This window comes from Topomyia yanbarensis, chromosome 2 (assembly GCF_030247195.1).
Source record: "Topomyia yanbarensis strain Yona2022 chromosome 2, ASM3024719v1, whole genome shotgun sequence".
NCBI lineage: Eukaryota > Metazoa > Arthropoda > Insecta > Diptera > Culicidae > Topomyia > Topomyia yanbarensis.
Genome location: NC_080671.1, coordinates 378703797 through 378712501, shown reverse-complemented (window position 1 = coordinate 378712501; position 8705 = coordinate 378703797). Strand labels below are relative to the sequence as shown.

The window sequence follows — 8705 nt, the reverse complement described above, 5'->3', positions numbered from 1 at the left end:
TAGGCAGCATTACTACGAATCGCTCAAGTCTATGTCTTATGTTTCAACGGCAAAGACAGACTTGTCCCTCTTCACCATAAGAACCGGTTCTGTCTTTGCCGTTCGCTCGTGTATTAAAGTAAAGAAAGAAGAAAGATAAAATTTGTTGGAATGTGTGAAGTTAAAAACATGCTGGGAAAAATTTAATCTCCAACTTTCGACGGTTGGGTGTATCATTAATTTATAACAAATTATGTGAAAAAATGCATCAGAAACTTTTCTGACCCACGCGAATAACAGTTTCATTTATTTGCAAATTTCACGCACCGATGCTACAACAGGCTCGCGCGCGCTCTCGAACCAAACGGGTACAGAAAAACACGTGCTGAGTCGAAGCTCTCTCTCGCATTGCTTGCATGGCATCGTAGTTCCTATAAATGCATCTGATGTTTTTCTACCGTACACTAGTATCCTATCATCTGCCCAGTAGGAACTATTTATTCGATAGACGGTAAAATTTCATTTCTGTCTCAACTGAAAAAAAGAAAAGAGTTAAAAGTGGAAAAAATAACAGTATAATTGGCTCCCTTCCAAACAATCGATCGAAAAATTGAGTAAAAAATGTGCGGGATCTTTTCGGTGTTCCTCAAACATCCTGATATCGACAACAGTTCGATTCTTCGCCGAAGTGGCAATCGCACCGAATCGCTTAGGGAGCTGGCTTTCCGGCAATCGGGCAAACAGCGGCATCGTGGACCGGACCATACCGGTCTGGTGGAGGACAAATCGGCCGGATTCGTTATGGTCCAGGAGCGGTTATGTGTGCTAGGTGTAAAAACAGGGAGTCAGCCTTTTGTGTCTCGAGACGGAACGGTGCTGCTGGTCGCCAACGGTGAAATTTACAACTATCGTCAGATGGCTAAGGAAGTGAACAACGCGCTGGACGTTGAAGATGAGCTTTATATCCCGAGAAGTGATTGTGATGTTATTTTGGCGTTTTATGAACATTTTGGAGTTGCTGAACTGATCAAGACGATTCGGGGAATGTTTGCGTTTGTTCTGTATGACAAAAAGAATGATCGACTTCTGATGGCTCGTGACCCTATCGGGATTATTCCGATGTACTATGGGACCGACCATGCCGGAAATGTTTGGATTGCCAGTGAGATGAAGTGTTTAGTGGAGAAGTGTCCTGAGATCAAAATATTCCCACCGGGACACATGTATTATGGTTCGAGACGTAACGTGGAACCTAAACAGTATTACGAGCCACACTGGATGGTCGACATTCCACATATGCCGGTCGAACTGGATAAGCTGAGAGCACGGTTGGAGGATGCAGTTCTTTCACACCTACAGTGCGATGTTCCGATGGGTGCTTTGCTCAGTGGTGGTTTGGATTCCAGCCTCATTGCTTCAATTGCCACGAAGATAATGAGGAAGCGTCATGGGCAGGATTATCGATTGAAGACTTACAGTGTCGGTTTAGTAGGGGGGCCAGATTTTGAATATAGCAGAATGGTGGCTGAGTTTATTGATAGTGACCACACTGATGTCTATTTCACCGTAGACGAAGGACTCAACTATATACGAGATCTAATTTTCCACACCGAAACCTACGACATCACAACGGTTCGCTGTTCGATTCCCATGTTCCTGTTAACAAGACTCATCAAGAGTGAAGGTATAAAGATGGTACTTTCCGGTGAGGGCGCGGACGAGCTTTTCGGTGGTTATCTATATTTTCATCAAGCACCAAATCCTTCAGAATTCCATCTCGAGACAGTGATGCGTATTAAAAACCTTCATTACTCAGACTGTCTCCGGGCTAACAAATCCACCGCTGCGTGGGGACTGGAGCTTCGAGTACCGTTTTTGGATACCGACTTTGTAAATTATGTGATGAGCATCCGGCCTGAAGATCGCATGCCGCGAACGAAAAGAAACGGCAGAGTACACTCAATGGAAAAGTACATTCTACGTGAAGCGTTCGCCGAAAATTATCTCCCCGATGCTGTACTTTGGCGACAAAAGGAACAGTTTTCGGACGGTGTCGGGTATAATTGGATTGATACGATAACAGAGTACGCGGCATCACATGTTAGCGATGCTGATTTTGCTGAAGCAGCGGAAAAATTCCCGATTAACACTCCACCAACCAAAGAGGCATACTACTATCGGCAGGTGTTTGAAGAAATGTTTCCACATCAGAGCTGCGCGGCGACCGTGAAACAGTGGGTGCCTCGAATCGACTGGGGATGCTCGGCGGATCCATCTGGTCGAAAACAGGATGTGCATATCAAGAAGAACTAGTTTAAGCCGGTTTGATTGTTCGCTAGTACATTCAACTGTTATTGTTGAGATAACGACAATGTAGATTAGATGATTATCTGCGGAATGATGTGTCTAGGGTAAGACACGTTTGACCAGCTAATCGAAATTCGTACACTGGCTTGTATCAGTGCCGTGTAGGCAATTTTAGTTTTAATGGAAAGCTTGCAGATGTGCGCAAATGTTTCTATGTTTTTTTTTGTTATGATTTATTTGATGCAATAAATAAAATCTGTCGATAATGTAGATAATATGCTTGAATCAGGCAAATTTAATCAAAGTGTTTTTGTTATTAAGAGAATCTATATCCTGGAATTATTTTAACTTTCGTGTACGGTTAGTTAAAAGAGTGCTTGTTTAAACTGAATGAATTATACTTTATAATCTCTCGAGAGGTCATATTTGCGAAAAACAGTTTTTCTACACATTCTACATAGTTTTCTCGAAATAATGAATAATGAACCTATTGCCTCAAGACGACCAACAATTTGTTCTTCAGCATCATTTTATCTCTTCTCATTTCTTTGAAATTTAAATGAACTTTTTCTGTAGTCGACTACGAAGTGCGTATAAGACTCTGGCCTAAAAATATGCTTGACATTCTTATTTCCAGTAGATTCATTTCCCGACCTAACTTTGAAAAGTTGGATTTTATTATTTCGTGTTCCACTCGTCAGTAACTCACACCAACAGTTAGAGGATGTATCAAAACTAACACCAAACTGGCGTTGGTTAGGCACTAAATCCAAACAGTTCACACAACATGTGTGTGTGTGTGTGTGTGCGTGAACGCCTAAAGCAACTAGGTAATACCGAGATGCTGGCTGTTCGGCCATCTATGGAAACTGTCCTACAATGTCAGCTTCTTTCTCCGAACAGCCTAGATAAGCCGTATAGTGTCGGTAAAGGTTGTTTCAACCGGCTAAGCATTACACTACCGGCTACCTGTTCCGGTGGCAAAAACCCATCAAACAGGCAACCACAGTTCTATAGTGTCATGCGATCCGTGCTATGGTTAAAATTGTTGAGGGGGTTAAAAATATTCTCAATGGCAAACGTAGCTTAGGAAGAGTCGGGTGAACTTTGTTGGCTGGGGGTTTGCTGAGACTCTCAGCTGATGGTAGTTAGGTGAAGTTTTGCTGGATTTCGATTATCAAATTTCGATGTGTACAGACGAACTTGCCCAGAGGCCGTTAACTCAACTCCGCTAGCGAATGACGGATCCCAATAGTAGCATGACTGTAATAACATACGTACATGGAACTATTGAGAACCAGAGCTACAGGTCCAAAGCCCTGGTAAAGGAGGATGGTTGTGATGATCCGGGCCGAGATCACCACGTAAAGCAAGGTAGGGCATAACCCCAATTCCAAGGCGTGAAGCGACCCGTGCCGAGGGATGAGTGATCGAGGGGGTGAAAAAGATGCTCGATCGTTAACGGAGCCTGTGGGGTACCTGGGCAACCCCCACAGTAAGCGTCCCTTACCACGCTAATGCGGAGCTCTGGCGTGGCGGACATATATTTCTCGCGCTACTCGTGGCACTATACATGGAGATAAACAAAAATAAAAACAAACAGACGGAGGTGCCAAACCCCTTCGCAAGAGGTGGTTTGGCGAGGTCTCCCCCCCCCCGTGGGGAGAGTAGTGGAGCGATGAGTGCTGCATCCGAAAGCACCAGTGACCCCCCAGCGGCGGTAGGCAATAACCCTACCAATGCATAGGAGGGGCCAATATCTGCGATGCGCAAAGTAGCGAAGCAACTCGATTCTATAATCGACTTCGCTAACGGAAAGCAGAATATAGCCAAGGAGTTGAAGTTGAGCCTCCTGGAGCTCCGGAAAGCTGTTCGTGTCGCAAGACAGCACGCTGATGTCCTTAAATCGATGAAGGCGGCCGAAAGCCTCTCGGCCCTTGGGCAGGATGTGCGTAGCGTAAGACGCACCAACACGGGAGAGATGCTCCTGGTGCTGAAGCGAGGCGCACAATCAAGTGCAGTATATAAGGCCTTGGCCCAAGAGGTCCTTGGTGAGGGCGCCCAAATCAGGTCGCTAGGTGCGGAAACAACTCTCCAGTGCAAGCACTTGGACGAGTTCACGACCGCAGAAGACGTCGTCGCAGCCGTCAAGGAGCACTGCGGCGTCACAATCGAGCGGGCCTCTGTGCGATTGAGAGACGGACCCTCTGGCACCCAAGTAGCCTACCTCAGGCTACTGAATGCGGATGCCAAAAAGGTAACCGAGAAAGGGAAGCTGAAGATCGGCTGGTCGGTATGCCCTATTAGTATACCCCAGCCGCCTTCAGTGGACAGGTGCTATCGGTGCCTAGAATCCGGCCATAAAGCATACGAATGCAAAGGCATAGATAGGAGCAAGCTATGTCGTCGCTGCGGCGAGGAGGGGCATAAAGAGCGGGGGTGCACTAAGGCATATAAGTGCCTTATCTGCACCGCTAAGAAGCAAGCCCATAAACATGCTATGGGCGGACCTTCGTGTCCCTTCGGCGAGTTAAATAAGAAGAAGCCGTGAGAGTCACACAGCTAAATCTTAACCATTGTGCAGCAGCCCAACAGCTGCTGTGGCAGTCGGTCTCGGAGTCGAGGACAGATGTCGCCCTCTTATCAGACCCGTACAGCATCCCTGCCGGCAACGGCAATTGGGTGTCGGACGGGTCTGGAATGGTGGCAATCTGTACAACGGGAAGGTTCCCGGTTCAAGAGGTAATACACCCCTCCACCGAGGGTGTGGCGATTGCCAAGATCAATGGTGTGTTCTATTGCAGCTGCTACGCCCCACCAAGGTGGCCAATAGAACAGTTCTACCAGATGATCGACAGGCTCTCGTCGGACCTCGTGGGCCGGAAACCGGTAGTAATAGCGGGAGACTTCAACGCTTGGGCAGTGGAGTGGGGCAGCCGCTGTACAAATAGCAGGGGTCAAGCGCTAATGGAAGCATTTGCGAAACTCGATACTGTGCTAGCGAATAATGGCTCCGCTAGTACATTCCGTAGAAACGGGGTGGAGGCGTGGATTGACGTAACATTTGCCAGCCCGAGTCTGGCTCCAGGCATGGAATGGAGGGTAGACGAAGGCTACACCCATAGCGATCATTTAGCAATTCGCTTTAGGATCAACTATGGTGTGCAGCATCCAAGGGCGGGAGATCCCTGTCAGGTACGCGGGTGGAAGTCCAATCACTTCGACAGCGAAGCTTTCACCGCGGCCCTGGGACTGGAGGCCAACACCGACAGTCTAAGCGGGGATGCGCTGGTAGCTGTTCTATCACGCGCGTGCGACGCCACTATGCCGAGAAAAACACTGCCAAGAAACGGTAGATGCCCGGTATATTGGTGGAGTGCCGAGATTGCAGCTCTACGGTCAGCCTGTCTCAGAGCTAGACGTAGGATGCAAAGAGCTCGCACCGAGGATGCAAGAGAGAACCGCCGTGAAGTGTTTCGAGCTGCGAAATTAGCCCTTAACAAGGCTATCAAAAGCAGCAAGAGAGCGTGTTTCGACAACCTGTGTGAGAGTGCCAACGCGAATCCGTGGGGTGACGCCTACCGGATTGTGATGGCCAAGACCAAAGGGGGCTCCTCACCCCCAGAACGGTCTCCGGACCGGTTGGCAACGATTATCGAAGTACTCTTCCCGTCTCGAGCCACAAGCCCCTGGCCACCTGCACTACGAGACAGTGCGGGCACGGTCGAAATGGTGGCTCCAGTGACGAACGAAGAACTACTCGCAGTGGCTAAATCCCTAGCAATGAACAAAGCTCCAGGGCCGGATGGAGTTCCAAACAACGCTCTCAAGGCAGCGATCATAGCGAACCCGAACATGTTCAGGCTAGCTATGCAGAGATGCCTTGACGAGTGCCGTTTCCCCGATAGATGGAAAAGGCAGAAACTGGTGCTGTTGCCGAAGCCCGGGAAGCCGCCAGGCGACCCATCGGCGTACAGACCAATCTGTCTGATAGACACGACTGGCAAACTGCTTGAGAGGATCATCCTCAACAGGCTCACCCCGTACGCGGAAGGTACGGACGGTCTGTCAAGCAACCAGTTTGGCTTTCGGAAGGGTAAGTCCACAGTGGACGCTCTCAACTCAGTGATAAATACTGCCGAGATAGCGATCCAACGAAAAAGGCGAGGTATTCGATACTGTGCGTTAGTGACACTTGACGTGAAGAACGCATTTAACAGCGCAAGCTGGGATGCCATCGCGCTCTTGTTACACCGGCTTAGCCTACCGGTGGGTCTGTACCGGATCCTGGAAAGTTACTTCCAAAACCGCGTACTGATATACGAGACCGATGCCGGTCAGAAAAGGGTTCCGATTACCGCCGGAGTCCCGCAGGGCTCGATCCTAGGCCCGGTGTTATGGAACCTCATGTATGACGGGGTTCTGAGACTGAAGTTCCCTCCTGGGGTCAAGATCGACGTAACCTTGGAGGTCTATGGGGAGTCAATTCCTGAGGTAGAACTAACCGCAGAACACGCGATTAGCACGGTGGAGGAATGGATGAGCGCGAGAGGCCTGGAGCTCGCTCATCATAAGACGGAGGTAGTTATCGTCAACAACCGCAAGTCGGCACAACATGCAGTTATCCATGTGGGAGAAGTCGCGATCACTTCACAGCGAAGTCTGAAGTCTCTCGGAGTCATTATAGACGACAAGCTGACCTTCGGCAGCCACGTCGACTATACGTGCAAGAGAGCGTCGACTGCTGTTGCGGCACTATCGAGAATGATGTCCAACAGCTCAAAGGTGTGCGCCAGTAGACGTAGGTTACTGGCAGGCGTTGCCGTATCTATCCTCAGGTACGGCGGCCCGTCATAGTCAAGAGCACTGAGGGTAACCAGTTACCTACAGAAACTGGAGAGCACCTACCGCGTGATGTGCCTCAGAGTGATATCTGCCTACCGCACGGTATCACACGATGCATCCTGCGTGATAGCGAGCATGATGCCAGTCGGGCTGGTCATTCGGGAAGATGAGGAGTGCTTTGAGCTACGTGGAAATAGGGGAGCCCGCGAGCGCACCAGGGTGACCTCGGTCGCCAGATGGCAGCGTGAGTGGGACAACTCCTCGAAAGGTAGGTGGACCCACCGGCTGATACCTAGCATATCGAGCTGGGTGGGAAGACCCCATGGGGAAGTTCACTTCCACCTGACACAATTCCTGTCAGGCCATGGCTGTTTCCGTCAGTACCTCCACAGGTTCGGGCACGCGGAGGTCCCAGTCTGCCCGGACTGCCCAGGTGTAGATGAAACTGCCGAACACATACTGTTCGTATGTCATCGGTTCGACGTCGAAAGAAGAGCAATGCTTGACGTCTGTGGCTGGGACACAACCCCGGATACCCTTATTCAGCGGATGTGTCAAACGTTGGAGAAGTGGAACGCAGTCTCGGCTGCTACCATCCAGATTGCCAGTAGGCTACAGGTAATCTGGCGAACCGAGCAACAGACGGCGGGCACGGCTAACTAGTGATTGGTTAGCTGGAGCGAAAAAGGCCAAGCGCAAAATAAGAGAGTGAATGGTCTGTTTATGCCGAGGTAGGTTGGCGCAGCGAATGGCAACCGCGTAAGGGGTAAACCCAGCCACCCCGAAGCAAGACAGAAGAGTGAGTGTATAGGCGTATAAGTGGACTGCCTCATGCCAAGACGGGAGGGTCGTAGCGTAGTATGTTGGAACTAAGCTATCGATGCCTCATGGCGTGGCAGAGGAGTGAAAGGGTGAGCATCCAAGTCAGTCTCACATTGCATGTTAAGGGTGAGCATAAAAGTCAGCCTCACAGGTTGGTAGAGGCTAGCACAAAAGTCAGCCTAGCAAGGAATGAAAAAGGTGAGCACAAAAGTCAGCCTCGCATGGTATGTCAGAAGTGGGGCCTAAGAAAAATGTCCCACATGGGATGCCAGAGGGAGTGACAAAGGTACAATAGGGTGGCACGATTGAGAGTGAATCAGGTGATAGGGTGAGCACCCAAGTCAGCCTCACATGGATGGGTAGGGCGAGCACAAAAGTAAGCCTAGCAAGGAATGAGTAAGGTGAGCACACAAGTCAGCCTCGCATGGAACGTAAAAGGTGAGCACAAAAGTCAGCCTCATGTGGGAGTGTTTGAGAGTGAATCAAAGTGTGATTGAGAGAGCACCCAAGTAAGCCTCATACAGGATGTATGATCGCGTGAGTGAGAGTGAATGAGTACATTTAGTACAGCCATCCCCCCAGAAGTAATACCGAGAGGTAGTTCCTGGGAGGAATGATGGCGGAGCCCAATGGAGTTTAGTCGGTATTAATGGCTGGTCACCATTTGAGTCCGACACGCCCCCAGTGCACCCAGTGTGGTAGATTGGACCCTACCGTTAGCACGTGTACTGGGCTAGGACATAAAGGTCTTC

General features: G+C 49.6%; 1 protein-coding gene across 1 annotated transcript; it reads left to right on the top strand.

Annotated features, from left to right (window-relative positions):
* The first annotated feature begins 449 nt into the window (after positions 1 to 449).
* LOC131684646 (uncharacterized) lies at positions 450 to 2571 on the top strand. Its single transcript, XM_058967698.1, has one exon. It carries the CDS (start codon positions 601 to 603, stop codon positions 2290 to 2292), a length of 1692 nt encoding a protein of 563 aa, XP_058823681.1. The 5' UTR covers positions 450 to 600; the 3' UTR covers positions 2293 to 2571.
* The last annotated feature ends 6134 nt before the right edge of the window (positions 2572 to 8705 follow it).